This window comes from Hyla sarda, chromosome 1 (assembly GCF_029499605.1).
Source record: "Hyla sarda isolate aHylSar1 chromosome 1, aHylSar1.hap1, whole genome shotgun sequence".
NCBI lineage: Eukaryota > Metazoa > Chordata > Amphibia > Anura > Hylidae > Hyla > Hyla sarda.
In genome coordinates, this window is record NC_079189.1 from 404,203,981 (window position 1) to 404,219,933 (window position 15,953).

The 15,953-nt window shown below is 41.4% G+C and overlaps 1 protein-coding gene across 5 annotated transcripts in view; it reads left to right on the plus strand.

Moving 5' to 3' along the window:
• The window catches only part of APEX1 (apurinic/apyrimidinic endodeoxyribonuclease 1), a 58,259-nt gene extending 52,807 nt beyond the window's left edge, over positions 1-5,452 (plus strand). For all 5 annotated transcript variants that reach the window (XM_056528543.1, XM_056528535.1, XM_056528518.1 and 2 more), the window contains exons 3-5: positions 1,610-1,779; positions 1,920-2,112; positions 4,331-5,452. In XM_056528543.1, coding sequence (XP_056384518.1) covers positions 1,610-1,779; positions 1,920-2,112; positions 4,331-4,845 — 878 coding nt within the window. In that variant the 3' untranslated portion in view covers positions 4,846-5,452. The remainder of the gene's footprint in view (positions 1-1,609; positions 1,780-1,919; positions 2,113-4,330) is intronic.
• Positions 5,453-15,953: the final 10,501 nt, after the last annotated feature.

Sequence of the window (15,953 nt, forward strand, 5' to 3'; positions counted from 1 at the left end):
CCAAAAATAAAAAAAACATTATGTTAATAAAAATAAACATATCTGGTATCGCTGCGTGCGGAAATGTCCGATTTATAAAAATATACCGCTTTTTAAACCGCTCGTTCAATGGCGTAAGCGCAAAAAAATTACAAAGTCCAAAATAGCGCATTTTTGATCACTTTTTATACCACAAAAAAGTGAATAAAAAGTGATCAAAAAGTCTGATCAGAACAAAAATGGTACCGCTAAAAACTTCAGATGACGGCGCAAAAAATGAGTCCTCAAAGCGCCCTGAACACAGAAAAATAAAAAAGTTATAGGGGTCAGAAGATGACCATTTTAAACGTATAAATTTTCCTGCATGTATTCATGATTTTTTTTGGAAGTGCGACAAAATCAAACCTATACAAGTAGGGTATCATTTTAACCGTATGGACCTACAGAATAAAGATAAGGTATCATTTTTGATAAAAAATGTACTGCGTAAAAATAGAAGCCCCCAAAACTTACATAATAGTGTTTTTTCATCAATTTTGTCGCACATTGATTTTTTTTCCCGTTTTACCGTAGATTTTTGGGTAAAATGACTGTCATTACAAAGTAGAATTAGTGACGCAAAAATTAAGCCATTATATATAATTTTAGGTGAAAATTTTTAAGAGTTATGATTTTTTAAAGTTAAGGAGGAAAAATTGAAAATGAAAAAACAGAAAAAGCCCGGGTCCTTAAGGGGTTAAAGGGGTACTCTGGTGGAAAACATTTTTTTTTAAATCAACTGGTGCCTGAAAGTTTATACAGATTTGTAAACTACTTCTATTTAAAAATCGTAATCCTTCCAGTACTTATCAGCTGCTTTATGTTACATAGGAAGTTCTTTTCTTTTTGAATTTCCTTTCTGTCTGATCACAGTGCTCTCTGCTGACACCTCTGTCCATGTCAGGAACTGTCCAGAGCAGGATAGTTTTGCTATGGGGATTTTCTACTGCTCTGGACAGTTCCTGACATGGACAGAGGTGTCAGCATAAAGCACTGTGGTCAGTCAGAAAAGAAATTCAAAACGAAAAGAACTTCCTGTGGAGTATACAGCAGCTGCTAAGTACTGGAAGGATAAAGATTTTTATATATATATATATATATATATATATATATATATATATATATATATATATATATATATATATGTAATGTACAAATCTGTTTTAACTTTCTGGCACCAGTTGATTTAAAAAAAATTGTCTTCCACCGGAGTACCCCTTTAACCTTTTAGATGCCGCAGTCAATGCTGATCACAGCATCTAAAAGTGTAAACGACAAGTGTCAGGGGTTTCCGGGCACTGATTGCACACACTTGTATCTTGTTCTTGTATACCTCCATGGCTACTAATGTTAGAGAATCCACGTGGTAAATAGCCTACATGTTATAAAAAAAAAATAATAATTTTTAAAGCCAAACGGCAGAATTGATGTTTTCTGTTACTTCATGTATCAGGAATAAAATGAATAAAAAGTGATAAAAATATATATATATATTTTAAACAAAAATGGTCCTGAAAAAAAGTGCAGAATATGGTGCAAAACAATGAGCTCTAATACAGCTGTAGACATACTTTGTTTCTTTATGTGTCAGAACCTGAAAACAAGAAGGGAAAGAAGGGAGGCAAGGAAGCTGAACCTGTGGTGCTGTATGAGGACGGCCCTGACAAATTGACCACTGAAGATGGTAAGAAGTACACTCTGAAGATCAGCTCCTGGAACGTTGATGGTATTAGAGCATGGGTCAAGAAAGACGGTTTGGCGGTAAGTGCACAGTGTACTGTACGACAGTATGGCCTGTTCTGCAAAAACTATACTTTATATTTTAAAATTAGCTTTGAATTGAATATTATGTGTTATTTTTGTGTCAAGTGTATAACTTTAGTGTCTGCTTCCTTACCCAGTGGGTTCGAGAGGAGGATCCGGACATCCTCTGTCTTCAGGAGACAAAGTGTGCAGAGAAAGCTCTCCCTGCAGACATTAAGGACATGCCGGAGTACCCCCATAAATACTGGGCCTGCTCTGATGAAAAAGAGGGATATAGTGGAGTGGCAATGCTTTGTAAGGAGAAGCCTTTGGATGTCACATATGGCATTGGTAAGTATTGGTTTATGGTGAAAATTCTAAAAATATATCCATGACAAGGCTCCACCCCACAAAACTGACCTTCCATCATCCAGGCCCACTTTACGTAGAATCTAGTTTATCATTAGTCCAAGCCTGAAGGAATTCAGGCCATTATAAAATATAGAGGAGGAGCAATTAAGTAGTAGTCTGGATTTTTTTTTTTTATTCCATAATTTTAACCCCTTTACTTTATATGGTGTAAGTTATGTCATGGGATTGTTAAGGAGGTATATGGAGGGACCTGAAGCCTGGTTCTCTATACCTAATGGCTCCAGGCATTTAGCAGCCTCTAATAGCTGGCACAGAGCAATCTCCATCGCAGGCTGTTTTAACTGTGCTGATCTATACTATCTATACTATCTATACTATCCACACCCCTACCCCTTAATTCCCTGGTTGAACTTGATGGACATATGTCTTTTTTCGACCGTACTAACTATGTAACTATGTAACTATGTAACTATGTAACTAGTATTACACTGATGGCCCTAAAGGGACTAAAAAAAGTGTAAAAAAAAAAAAAAAAGTGTCCCTGCTAGTAAGGTGTCTGTCATTTCAGAAAACAGAGACATATCAAAAGTTTTGATGAGTTGTGGTCTTTCTTCTGAGACCCCCACCGGTCAGGAGAGAGAGCCATTCTGCAGGGTGTCCTGTGAAGCAGGACATAGATCAGTGTTTTTCAACCAGGTCACCCCCAGCTGTAGCAAATCCACAACCCCCAGCATGCCTGGACAGCCTTTGGCTTTACAGCACTTAGGTTTATACATACTAAACACATTTTATGTCAACATTGGTTTATAGTATATTTTATCAGTTTGATCTTTAACAATTATCTGGCATATGTAGCTGGACTCCCTGCCCCTGCTAACTCCTGTTTTACCATTATTCAAAACACAAATTGATTTACCCGGTAGGACTGTTATCCTTGTTTTGTTATTGTAAAAGCTAAATACAGTTGGTAATGTCAGTTTTTACTATAAAGTAACTGCTTGAAAACTAAAAATTAACATAATTGGATTTTATTTAATATTTATATTTTTGTTCGTACATTTGATTGTACAATGAAAGGGTGTCATTACAAACTAAAGTTAGTCCCTCAAATAGAAGTCCTCGTAAGGCCCTGTGTATGAAGCATTAAACGAGCTCTTAAAGGGGTACTCCGCCCCTAGACATCTTATCCCCTATCCAAAGGATAGGGGATAAGATGTCAGATTGCCGCGGTCCCGCTGCTGGGGACCCTTGGGATCCTCGCTGCGGCACCGTGCTATCATTACAGCACAGAGCGAGTTCGCTCTGCACGTAATGATGGCGGTACAGGGGCCGGAGCATCGTTACGTCATGGCTCCGCCCCCTCGTGATGTCACGGCCCGCCCCTTTCAATACAAGTCTATGGGAGGGGGCATGGCGGTCGTCACGCCCCCTCCCATAGACTTGCATTAAGGGGATGGGCCGTGATGTCACGAGGAGAGGAGCCATGACGTCACGCTGCTCCGTCCCCCGTATCACTCGTCATTACGCACAGAGCGAACTCGCTCTGTGCTGTAATGATGGCGTGGTGCCGCAGCAGCGATCCCCAGGGTCCCCAGCAGCGGGACCGCGGCAATCTGACATCTTATCCCCTATACTTTGGATAGGGGATAAGATGTCTAGGGGCGGAATACCCCTTTAACCCCTTAAGGACGCAGGACGTAAATGTACGTCCTGGTGAGGTGGTACTTAACGCACCAGGACGTACATTTACGTCCTGTGCATAACCGCGGACATCGGAGCGATGCCCGTGTCATGCGCGGCTGATCCCGGCTGCTGATCGCATGATATAATGAGTGATGTCATTACAAAGGACAACTGGTCGGGCAAAAAACAAGCCCTCATACTAATCTGTGGATGAAAATATAAAAGAGTTATGATTTTTAGAAGGTGAGGAGGAAAAAATGAAAACGTTAAAATTAAATTGTCTGAGTCCTTAAGGCCAAAATGGTCTGAGTCCTTAAGGGGTTAAAAGGAAAGATGAAAAAAAATGAACTGCTTTATTAAGAGGTAAATAATTAACATTTGCAATAAGATTCCACCCTGTGTGAAGAAATCTGATTATTTAGCCTTATCTAAAAACTTGGCAGCCAATTGTTCATATAGGTTGAGTCATGTATGAGTTTTCTTTATTCATATGTATGTAACCTTTTTCTACCAGGGATTGAAGAGCATGACAAGGAGGGTCGTGTTATCACTGCAGAGTTTGACTCCTATTATTTGGTTGCTGCTTATGTTCCCAACTCCAGCCGCGGCCTAGTACGCCTTGACTACCGCCAGCGCTGGGATGTAGACTTCCGTGCTTATCTAAAGGGGTTGGACAGCAAGAAACCACTTATATTGTGTGGTGACTTAAACGTTGCACACCAGGAGATTGACTTGAAGAACCCTAAGACCAACAAGAAAACCCCTGGCTTCACTCCTCAGGAGAGAGAGGGATTTGGGGAGCTGCTGGCTGAAGGCTTTATTGACAGCTTCCGCCAGCTGTACCCTGACAAGCAGTATGCTTATACCTTTTGGACTTACATGATGAATTCACGGGGCAAGAATGTTGGCTGGAGGCTGGATTACTTTGTGTTGTCAAAAGCTTTGCTTCCATCCTTGTGTGACAGCAAGATCAGAAGCAAAGCCATGGGGAGTGACCACTGCCCAATAACCCTTTATATGGCTATATAAAGGGAACTAACAGTTGTTCTTAAATTTACTGCCTTGTACTATGCTTAGGATAGCATAAGCATAGCGCTTGGTGAGCTGCAAGACAACCCTCTACATGACCATGAAAACCAGAGCTTTGCTATTCTGGGATTTCAGATAGCTTCTCCATACTGGTCTATATGTCTATATGATATGAATCATGTGGACTTAGTCATGGTCATGTAAAGAGGTTCATGATGTATCTTGGCCATAACATAAGTCAAGTTTGGTGCTTTTTGCTTAGATTGCCATGTAGTGTTGAAATATGAAAAAATAAAATGGTTTAGTTTTTTTCTATTTACCAAGTTTTTTTTTTATACCATAGCCCAATTAATCGAGATTGTTATATTGAGTTACTGTAATGAACTGTGAGAAAACATAAGGTGCTAGAGCTATGAGATCACAGTCCCTAGGTGAATAAGGTTTCCCTTCATTCCTGAGCGAGATGTGTTACTCTTACTTGCAGCTAGCATTCATTCCTATACAGGAATGTGTGATATACATTAAGTAATCGCTTATTTTTCTTGAGAAACGATTTTTCCAGTTTTGTTGAGTAGTGTGTGTGTGTGTGTGTATATGTGTATGTGTGTATATGTGTATGTGTGTATATATATATATATATATATATATATATATATATATATATATATATATGCAAAGCAGCTCATTACGTCACCTTTTCAGGTAATGTTCCCTGGTATCAGCTTAGCTCCTGTTAAGGAATATAAAAAGCTGATCAGGATTTTATGCCAAGCTGATACCAGGAACATTACCTGAAAGGTGATATAATGAGCTGCTTTGCATATTCCTTTGGAGGATTGGGGCTCCGGACTGCAGGTAGGTATAGCATCGGTCTCCTGTTCACCCGCACTATAACCTGGTGTATCGTTATAGGGCAGGTGAACGGGTGACCATTTTCCTTTAAGTCCTTGCACCAAATAAAGCAGCAGGTGAGCAGAGATACTCAATGTCACTTTGCAGCCACAGCTAGGTAGTGCTAGTTCCCTTCTGTACGTCAATGCCTTCTACTGATGTGCCACCTGACATTTATGTGGTGCTACACCTTGTAAAATGACTCCATAAATAATGGATGCGCAAAATATTACAAAGCCAACACAACATGATTTTCACAGCCCATTCAGATGTTTATGCACTCCAGGTGACCTGAACCTGTGCTACATCCCACCCCGCACCCTACTATATGAATGAACACGCACATTTTTTAATGCTCAGTTCACACCTGTTTTGGAGGCTCTATCAAAGATTCCATCATATTGGACAAAAATAGAGCAGGCAGTTCTATTTCTCCCATGAAAATTGTATATCTGTGTCAGTTTTATGATTGATACTTTCAAATCTTAAATCCTGTTCTTTTTATGTGACAGAAAAATGTGAAGACAAAGTAAAGCTGACTTCCATAGTCCAGAAGGGGTCATGCCATAATTGCTGGTGGTAAGCACTGCGCTATTAGGCAGGCGCTCAAGAGGTCATTAGTAGAAATGACTCCTTCTATGCATATCTGCAACATCCAGTTCTCTCTCCAAAGTCTGGAACACTGCATTCCCTCATGGCTGTATTTGTACAGTATATTCAGGAATCCTACATTGCCCTTAGTGCTCCATCTATATACATGCTAATACACTATTTGTGTCCATCTCTTGTGTGATTTGTTTGAAAATAACATTTTAGGAATTGCCCTATGTTTTTGTTTCATTTTAGATATGTTTATTGTTCAGTTACATTTTAGCATCTAGCTGTATAGACCATTAACAATTTCCTATGTTTCCCTGGTAAACAATGTTTTTATAGTGTTCATTGTAGAATCTTTTTATGCAGTACATATTTCTAAAATACATTCTAATACCGATGTCCCCATGACTTGTTAGGAATGCTCTAACAGACATGTAATAATAAGTTTGCCATTGGAAACCTTGAGGGTAGGGTCATACGTATTTTGCATCATATTTGCTGGTGCGTATTTTACTACCCATTGAAATCAATGGGTAGCAAAATCAGCAGCAGAAAATACTCGGCAAAATACAACATGTGACCCTACTCTAAAAAATTATTTTATAGACCGGTTATTGTGCCTCCTGCTGTTGTTTTAATTCCATTTTAGAACTGGTGGTCACACACGCTCAGTATCCTATTCCCACCTTATTGCAGATTTTAATAACCAGTGTGCTTTGTATAGTCTGGAGTTGTCATATAAGCACTGGAATCCATATTTACATTGTAACGGTTTACTACTTATTGGTACATTGGAGGTGCTATGCCATCTGTTTTTGTAAGTACATCATTTATACTTACTGTAGTATTCCACCCTAGTATTTGTTTTATGAAAGGTCAATGAACAGGTTGTAAATTTAGTTATATAGACCAAATTAAAAAATAAAGTTTTACTTTGAGTTAATTTGTGCTTTGCAAAGTGTTTAATATTGGCCTATTTTTTCCTATAATGGGTTGATTTTTTTTTATGTCCGTGAAAGTGAATTATCTTCATAAAACTTAACTGGGGCAATGATGACAGGATGGATTTTCTGCTGTGATATACTGTATCTTACCTCACATTTTTGTAAACATTTCATATCTTTTTATGTGACAAATGACACTCTGCTACAATGTAAAGAAGTGAGTGCACAGCCTGTATAAGTGTTTAATGTTGTGTCCCCTTAAAATAATTCATCACACAGTCATTAATGTCTAAACCTTGGCAACAAAAGTGAGTACACCCCTGAGTGGAAATGTCCAAATTGGGATTAAGTAGCCATTTTGCCTTCCAGGTGTCATGTGATGTGTTAGTCTTACAAGGTCTCAGGTGGGAATGGGGAGCAGAATTTGCAAAGCAAAATTAGCTTTTATCGCTGTCACATTCTCTAATACTGGTCACTGGAAGTTTAACATGGAATCTCATGGCAAAGAACTCTAAGGCTCGGAAAGAAAATCATTTTTGCTCTACATAAAGATGGCCTAGGCTGTAAGAAGATTACCAACACCCAGAAACTGAGCTGCAGCACAGTGGGCAAGACCAAACAACGGTTTCACAGGTCAGGTTCCACTTAGAACAGGCCTTACTATGATCGACCAAAGAAGTGTAGTGCACAGTCTTTGCATCCTATCCAGATGATCTCTTTGGGAAATAGGTGTATTAGTGCTGCCAGCATTGCTGCAGAAGTTGAAGGGGTGAGTGGTGAGCCTATCAGTGCTCAGATCATACACTGCATCTAATTTGTCTATATGGCTGTCATCCCAGAAAGAAGCCTGTTCTAAAGATGAAGTACAAGTAAGCCTGAAAACAGTTTGCTAAAGACGAGCAGACTTAGGACATGGATCACTGAAACCATGACCACAGACCTGTGGTCCAATAAGACCAAGATAAACTTATGTGGCTTATATGGTGTCAAGCATGTGTGGTGGAAAACAAGTGAGAAGTAGAAAGACAAATGTGTCTTACCTACAGTCAAGCATAGTTGTGGTAGTGCACTGGGGAGCTACAGTTCATTGAGAAAACCATGAATGTCTACTGTGACATACACAGCTCAAAAAAATAAAGGGAACACTAAGATAACACATCCTAGATCTGAATGAATGAACTAATCGTATGAAATACTTTAGTCTTTACATAGTTGAATGTGCTGACAAAAAAATCACACAAAAATTATCACTGGAAATCAAATTCATCAACCCATGGAGGTCTGGATATGGAGTCACACTCAAAATCTAAGTGGAAAACCACTCTACAGGCTGATCCAACTTTTATGTAATGTCCTTAAAAGAAGTCAAAATGAGGCTCAGTAGTGTGTGTGGCCTCCACGTGCCCATATGACCTCCCTACAATGCCTGGGCATGCTCCTGATGAGGTGGCAGATGGTCTCCTGAGGGATGTCCTCCCAGACCTGGAATAAAGCATCCGCCAACTCCTGGACAGTCTGTGGTGTAACGTGGCATTGGTGGATGGAGCGAGACATGATGTCCCAGATGTGCTTAATCGGATGCAGGTCTGGAGAATGGGCGGGCCAGTCCATAGCATCAATGCCTTCCTCTTGCAGGAACTGGTGACACACTCCAGCCACATGAGGTCTAGTATTGTCTTGCATTAGGAGGAACCCAGGGCCAACCGCACCAGCATATGGTCTCACAAGGGGTCTGAGGATCTTATCTCGGTACCTAATGGCAGTCAAGCTACCGCTGGCAAGCACTTGGAGGGCTGTGCAGCCCCCAAAAGAAATGCCACCCCACACCATTACTGATTCACTGCGAAACCGATAATGCTGGAGGATGTTGCAGGCAGCAGAGCCTCCAGGGCATCTCCAGTCTCTGTCACATGTGCTCAGTGTGAAACCTGCTTTCATCTGTGAAGAGCACAGGGCACCAGTGGTGAATTTGCCAATCTTGGTGTTCTCTGGCAAATGCCAAATGTCCTGCCCGGTGTTGGGCTGTAAGCACAACCCCCACCTGTGGACACCGGGCCCTCATACCACCCTCATGGAGTCTGTTTCTGACAGTTTGAGTGGATACATGCACATTTGTGGCCTGCTGGAGGTCATTTTGCAGGGCTCTTGCAGTGCTCCTCCTTGCACAAAGGCGGAGTTAGCGGTCCTGCTGCTGGGTTGTTGCCCTCCTACGGCCTCCACCACGTCTCCTGATGTACTGGCCTGTCTCCTGGTAGCGCCTCCATGCTCTGGACACTACGCTGACAGACACAGCAAACCTTGCCACAGCTCACATTGATGTGCCATCCTGGATGAGCTGCACTACCTTAGCCACTTGTGTGGGTTGTAGACTCCGTCTCATGCTACCACTAGAGTGAAAGCACCCGCCAGCATTCAAAAGTGTCCAAAACATCAGCCAGGAACCATAGGAACTGAGAAGTGGTCACCAACTGCAGAACCATTCCTTTATTGGAGGTGTCTTGCTAATTGCCTATAATTTCCACCTGTTGTGTGTTCCATTTGCACAACAGCATGTGAAATTGATTGTCAATCAGTGTTGCTTCCTGAGTGGACAGTGTGATTTCATAGAAGTGTGATTGACTTGGAGTTACATTGTGTTGTTTTAGTGTTCCCTTTATTTTTTTTGAGCAGTTTACTAAAGCGGAGCATGATCCCCTCCCTTTGGAGACTGGGACGCAGGTCAGTACTCCAACATATGGACCCCAAACACACCTCCAAGATGGACAAAAATAACATAAGTATATATACAAATTATATTTGACCAGTCCTCAAAGGTATACAAGATAAGAAGATAGTTAGATCAAGTACAATGAAATATGAGCTAAAGAAGCTGAGGGTAAAAGTGATGAACTGGCCAAGCATGTCTCCAGACCTAAACCATATTAAGCATTTGTGAGGCATCCTCAAACAGTAGGCGGGGGAGTTCAAGGTCTCTAACACCCACCAGCTCCGTGATGTCATCATGGAGGAGTGGAAACTGTATGAGGGCCAGCAAGTTATGTGCACAAGTCCTGTTCGTCAGGAAAAAAAAGCTCATGCGTGGAACTTGCTGGACATCGGACATTTTCCTCAGCAACTGCACATCTAAGCATCAGCTGCTTCTCTCCGTACTGATCTGTGCGGAATAGACGAGCTCTACACTTGCACTTTAAAGGGGTACTCCCGTGGAAAACTTTTAATTTTTTTTAATCAACTGGTGCCAGAAAATTAAACAGATTTGTAAATTACTTCTATTAAAAAATCGTAATCCTTCCAGTATTTTTAGGGGCTGTATACTACAGAGGAAATGCTTTAATTTTTGGATTTCTCTTCTGTCACGACCACAGTGCTCTTTGCCGACATCTGCTGTCCATTTTAGGAACTGTCCAGAGCAGGAGAAAATCCCCATAGCAAATATATGCTGCTCTGGATAATTCCTAAAATGGACAGCAGAGGTCAGCAGAGAGCACTGTGGTTGTGACAGAAGAGAAATAAAAAAATTAAAGCATTTCCTCTGTAGTATACAGCCCCTAAAAAGTTCTGGAAGAATTAAGATTTTTTAATAGAAGTAATTTGCAAATCTGTTTAACTTTCTGGCACCAATTGATTAAAAAAAAAAAAAAGTTTTCCACAGGAGTACCCCTTTAACCTCTTAAGGACGCAGGGCGTATGGATACGCCCTGCATCCCGAGTCCTTAAGGACGCAGGGCGTATCCATACGCCCGTGGGAATTCCGGCCCCCACCGCTAGCCGGTTGGGGACCGGAGCCGGATGCCTGCTGAAATCGTTCAGCAGGCATCCCGGCATATCGCCCAGGGGGGTCATTATGCCCCCCCATGTCGGCGATCACCGCAGATCGCTGGACAATTCAGTCCAGCGATCTGCGGCGATTCCGGGTCAATCGGGTCTCCAGTGACCCGGTGACCCGGAATTACTGGCTGTTCGGGGCCGTCTCTGACGGCCCCGAACAGCCAGAGCCAGCAGGGGTGAGGTGGCACTGATGCCACCTCACGATCGCCCTAATTCGTCGGCCGGATTACCGGCCGACCAATCAGGGCGCCTGCTGCGGGCGTCACTCCCGCACCCGCTCCGCCCCTCTTCCGGAGGGCGTGAGCGGGTGCGGGAAGACGACCCCGGGTGCTGGGGACCCCGATCCCCGGCGTCCATGTTGGGATCGGGGCCCCAGGAGCGACGACGGCGGCGAGGGACAGTCCAGCGATGAAGCAACAGCAGGAGGTGAGTTACAGCCTCCTGCTGTTGCTTAGCAACAGCTCCCAGCATGCAAAAAGGTTATGCTGGGAGCTGTAGTTATGCAACAGCAGGAGGCAGACCACCACAACTCCCAGCATTCCCTTATGGGCATGCTGGGACTTATGGTTTTGCAACAGCTGGAGGCACATTATTTCTATGGAAAAGTGTACCTTCAGCTGTTGTATAACTACAACTCCCAGCTTGCACAAACAGCTAAAGTGCATGCTGGGAGTTGTAGTGGTGCATCTGCTGGTTGCATAACTACAACTCCCAGCATGCCCGTTTGCTGTCGGTGACTGCTGAGAGTTGTAGTTTTGCAACAGCTGAAGGCACACTGGTTGTGAAACTTAGAGTTTTTTTTTTTTACCTAACTCAGTGTTTCACGACCGGTGTGCCTCCAGCTGTTGCAAACTACAACTCCCAGCAGTCACCTTACACCATGCACCGTACATGCTGGGAGTTGTAGTTTTGCAACAGCTGGAGGCACACTGGTTTTGAAACACTGAGTAAGGTCACAAACTCCGTGATACATAACCAGTGTGCCTACAGCTGTTGCAAAACTAAAACTCTCAGCATGTACAGTCTGTCAGCGCATGCTGGGAGTTTTAGTTTTGCAACAGCTGGATGTCCCCCCAATGTGAACGTACAGGGTACACTCACATGGGCGGAGGCTTACAGTAGGTATCGGGCTGCAAGTTTGAGCTGCAGCAAATTTTCTGCAACAGCTCAAACTGCCAGCGAGAAACTACTGTGAACCCCCGCCCGTGCGACTGTACCCTAAAAACACTACACTACACTAACACAGAAAATAAAATAAAAAGTAAAAAACACTACATATACACATACCCCTACACAGCCCCCCTCCCCTCCCCAATAAAAATGAAAAACATCTGGTACGCCATGGTTTCCAAAACGGAGCCTCCAGCTGTTGCAAAACAACAACTCCCAGTATTGTCGGACAGCCGTTGACTGTCCAGGCATGCTGGGAGTTTTGCAACAGCTGGAGGCCCCCTGTTTGGGAATCACTGGCGTAGAATACCCCTATGTCCACCCCTATGCAATCCCTAATTTAGGCCTCAAATGCGCATGGCGCTCTCACTTTGGAGCCCTGTCGTATTTCAAGGCAACAGTTAAGGGTCACATATGGGGTATCGCCGTACTCGGGAGAAATTGGGCTTCAAATTTTGGGGGGTATTTTCTGCTTTTACCCTTTTTAAAAATGTAAAGTTTTTGGGAAAAGAAGCATTTTAGGTAAAATTTTTTTTATTTTTTTTACATATGCAATAGTCGTGAAACGCCTGTGGGGTATTAAGGTTCACTTAACGCCTTGTTACGTTCCCCGAGGGCTCTAGTTTCCAAAATGGTATGCCATGTGGGTATTTTTTGTGGTCCTGGCACCATAGGGGCTTCCTAAATGCGGCATGCCCCCAGAGCAAAATTTGCTTTCAAAAAGCCAAATGTGACTCCTTCTCTTCTGAGACCTGTAGTGCGCCAGCAGAGCACTTTTCACCCCCATATGGGGTGTTTTCTGAATCGGGAGAAATTGGGCTTCAAATTTTGGGGGGTATTTTCTGCTTTAACCCTTTGTATAAATGTACATTTTTTGGGAAACCAAGCATTTTAGGTACATTTTTTTATTTTTTTTTACATATGCAAAAGTCGTGAAACACCTGTAGGGTATTAAGGTTCACTTTACCCCTTGTTACGTTCCCCGAGGGGTCTAGTTTCCAAAATGGTATGCCATGTGTTTTTTTTTTGCTGTCCTGGCACCATAGGGGCTTCCTAAATGCGGCATGCCCCCAGAGCAAAATTTCCTTCAAAAAAGCCAAATGTGACTCCTTCTCTTCTGAGACCTGTAGTGCGCCAGCAGAGCACTTTTCACCCCCATATGGGGTGTTTTCTGAATCGGGAGAAATTGGGCTTCAAATTTTGGGGTGTATTTTCTGCTATTACCCTTTTTAAAAATGTAAAACTTTAGGGAAACCAAGCATTTTAGGTAAAAAAAATTTTTTTTTTTTTACATATGCAAAAGTCGTGAATCACCTGTGGGGTATTAAGGTTCACATTACCCCTTGTTACGTTCCCCGAGGGGTCTAGTTTCCAAAATGGTATGCCATGTGGGTTTTTTTGCAGTTCTGGCACCATAGGGGCTTCCTAAAGGTGACATGCCCCCCAAAAACCATTTGACGCTCCTTCCCTTCTGAGCCCTCTACTGCGCCCGCTGAACAATTAACATAGAAATATGAGGTATGTCCTTACTCGAGAGAAATTGGGTTTCAAATACAAGTAAAAATTTTCTCCTTTTTACCCCTTGCAAAAATTCAAAAATTGGGTCTACAAGAACAAGCGAGTGTAAAAAATGAAGATTGTGTATTTTCTCCTTCACTTTGCTGCTATTCCTGTGAAACACCTAAAGGGTTAAAACGCTTACTGAATGTCATTTTGAATACTTTGGGGGGTGCAGTTTTTATAATGGGGTCATTTGTGGGGTATTTCTAATATGAAGACCCTTCAAATCCACTTCAAACCTGAACTGGTCCCTGAAAAAAAGCGAGTTTCAAAATTTTGTGAAAAATTGGAAAATTGCTGCGGAACTTTGAAGCCCTCTGATGTCTTCCAAAAGTAAAAACTCATCAATTTTATGATGCAAATATAAAGAAGACATATTGTATATGTGAATAAAAAAAAAAATATTTTGAATATCCATTTTCCTTACAAGCAGAGAGCTTCAAAGTTAGAAAAATGCAAAATTTTCAAATTTTTCATCAAATTTTGGGATTTTTCACCAAGAAAGGATGCAAGTTACCACAAAATTTTACCACTAAGTTAAAGTAGAATATGTCACGAAAAAACAATCTCGGAATCAGAATGATAACTAAAAGCATTCCAGAGTTATTAATGTTTAAAGTGACAGTGGTCAGAATTGCAAAAAATGGCCGAGTCCTTAAGGTGAAAAAGGGCTCAGTCCTTAAGGGGTTAAGTTAGTAAATTGTGAGATTGGGCCTACATGGATAGTACTTGTTTTTACGGCATATCTCACAGATGGACAATTGGACTGAGATCTTGGGACTTTCCACAGGTGTCTAATACTGTCCATATTATTGACATGATATTGAGGAAAGTATAGTTGAGACTCTTGCATGCTACTTTGAAAGATTACCACACATGACACCTTCCTACAATTTTTCATCAGAAACATTGAAAGATTCTTGTAAGGAAACAAAATATTCTGTTACATGTTAATTACAAGGAAACTTTTATTTACAGGATATTTTACAGTTTTACATAAAAGACAGAACACACAGCTCTTCAGCATATTTCGTACATCACAAAGCACCTATAGTAATGGTTATTTATGGCACTAGAAGAATGTCATATAGCAACTTAAGATTTTGTGAAAAAGGTGTCATACCTGTGATCACAAACAAGAAAAGAAAAAACAAGGAACCAGAAATCCTTTGTGATGGCAGCATGTGACCAGAACATAATACTTTTGGTAACTAAAGAGTTTGTTTTTTTTCTTGTCTGTTCTAAATTAGATCTATTATACATTAATTATTTTGCTATCACATATAGTTCCTAGCTTACGTGATACAAAATTATTTTACAATGATGAATGCTTAAAGCAAGGCTATAATTCCCTTTATCATCTAAGTAGTATACAATAGTTTGATCAACCTACAACTATTATGGAGACAATGATTTATATAAAAGTGCAGGTTCTTGCTTGCTAAAATCAGTGTTTACACTTATGTCATTTACTTCCCACTGTCCCCTCACAATAGATACAGCTTATCCTTCCAGAGTCTAGGGCAATGCTGTGGATATATCACCCAACAATTTTAGGCATGGCTTCTATTGTCTGACTCGGCATTGGGACTACTTTAGGGTGTTATCCCTTTTGGAGTGAATGACCGCCTTGGCACTTGGGGGTAATGGGATTTGGGAAGAATGCCACCAGCTTTTCGTAACTCCAAGGACTTTTCTTGTTGTCATGTGTTCTCATATTAGGTGTTATGACTTCTTGTATAACTTTGTGAGGATCCATTTGTATGTTAATGGTGTTCTGTGTACTCTACTTATTGACATGCGATTACATTTTTGCTAATTCTTTTTCTAGTTTTTCCATAATAAACAGCTTTTGTGGTTTTGACTGGGGGGGTTTGAAACCCCAACTCAACCTACTAAAGTCAGACTATTTTACCATCTATAGGCCCCAGTGTCTGTGATGTGTTTATTGACATCAATTTGGCTTTGTGACAGGCATAATGTAAAAAAATGATAATTTGTAGTCTGTTGTCATGGACAGACTGGACTTAAAACACTATGCTGACAAATTTTAGCAAAATTAACCTGTGCTTTAAGAAATATTAGCACAATAGTTATTATAGCTCTGTTGTTCTGCCT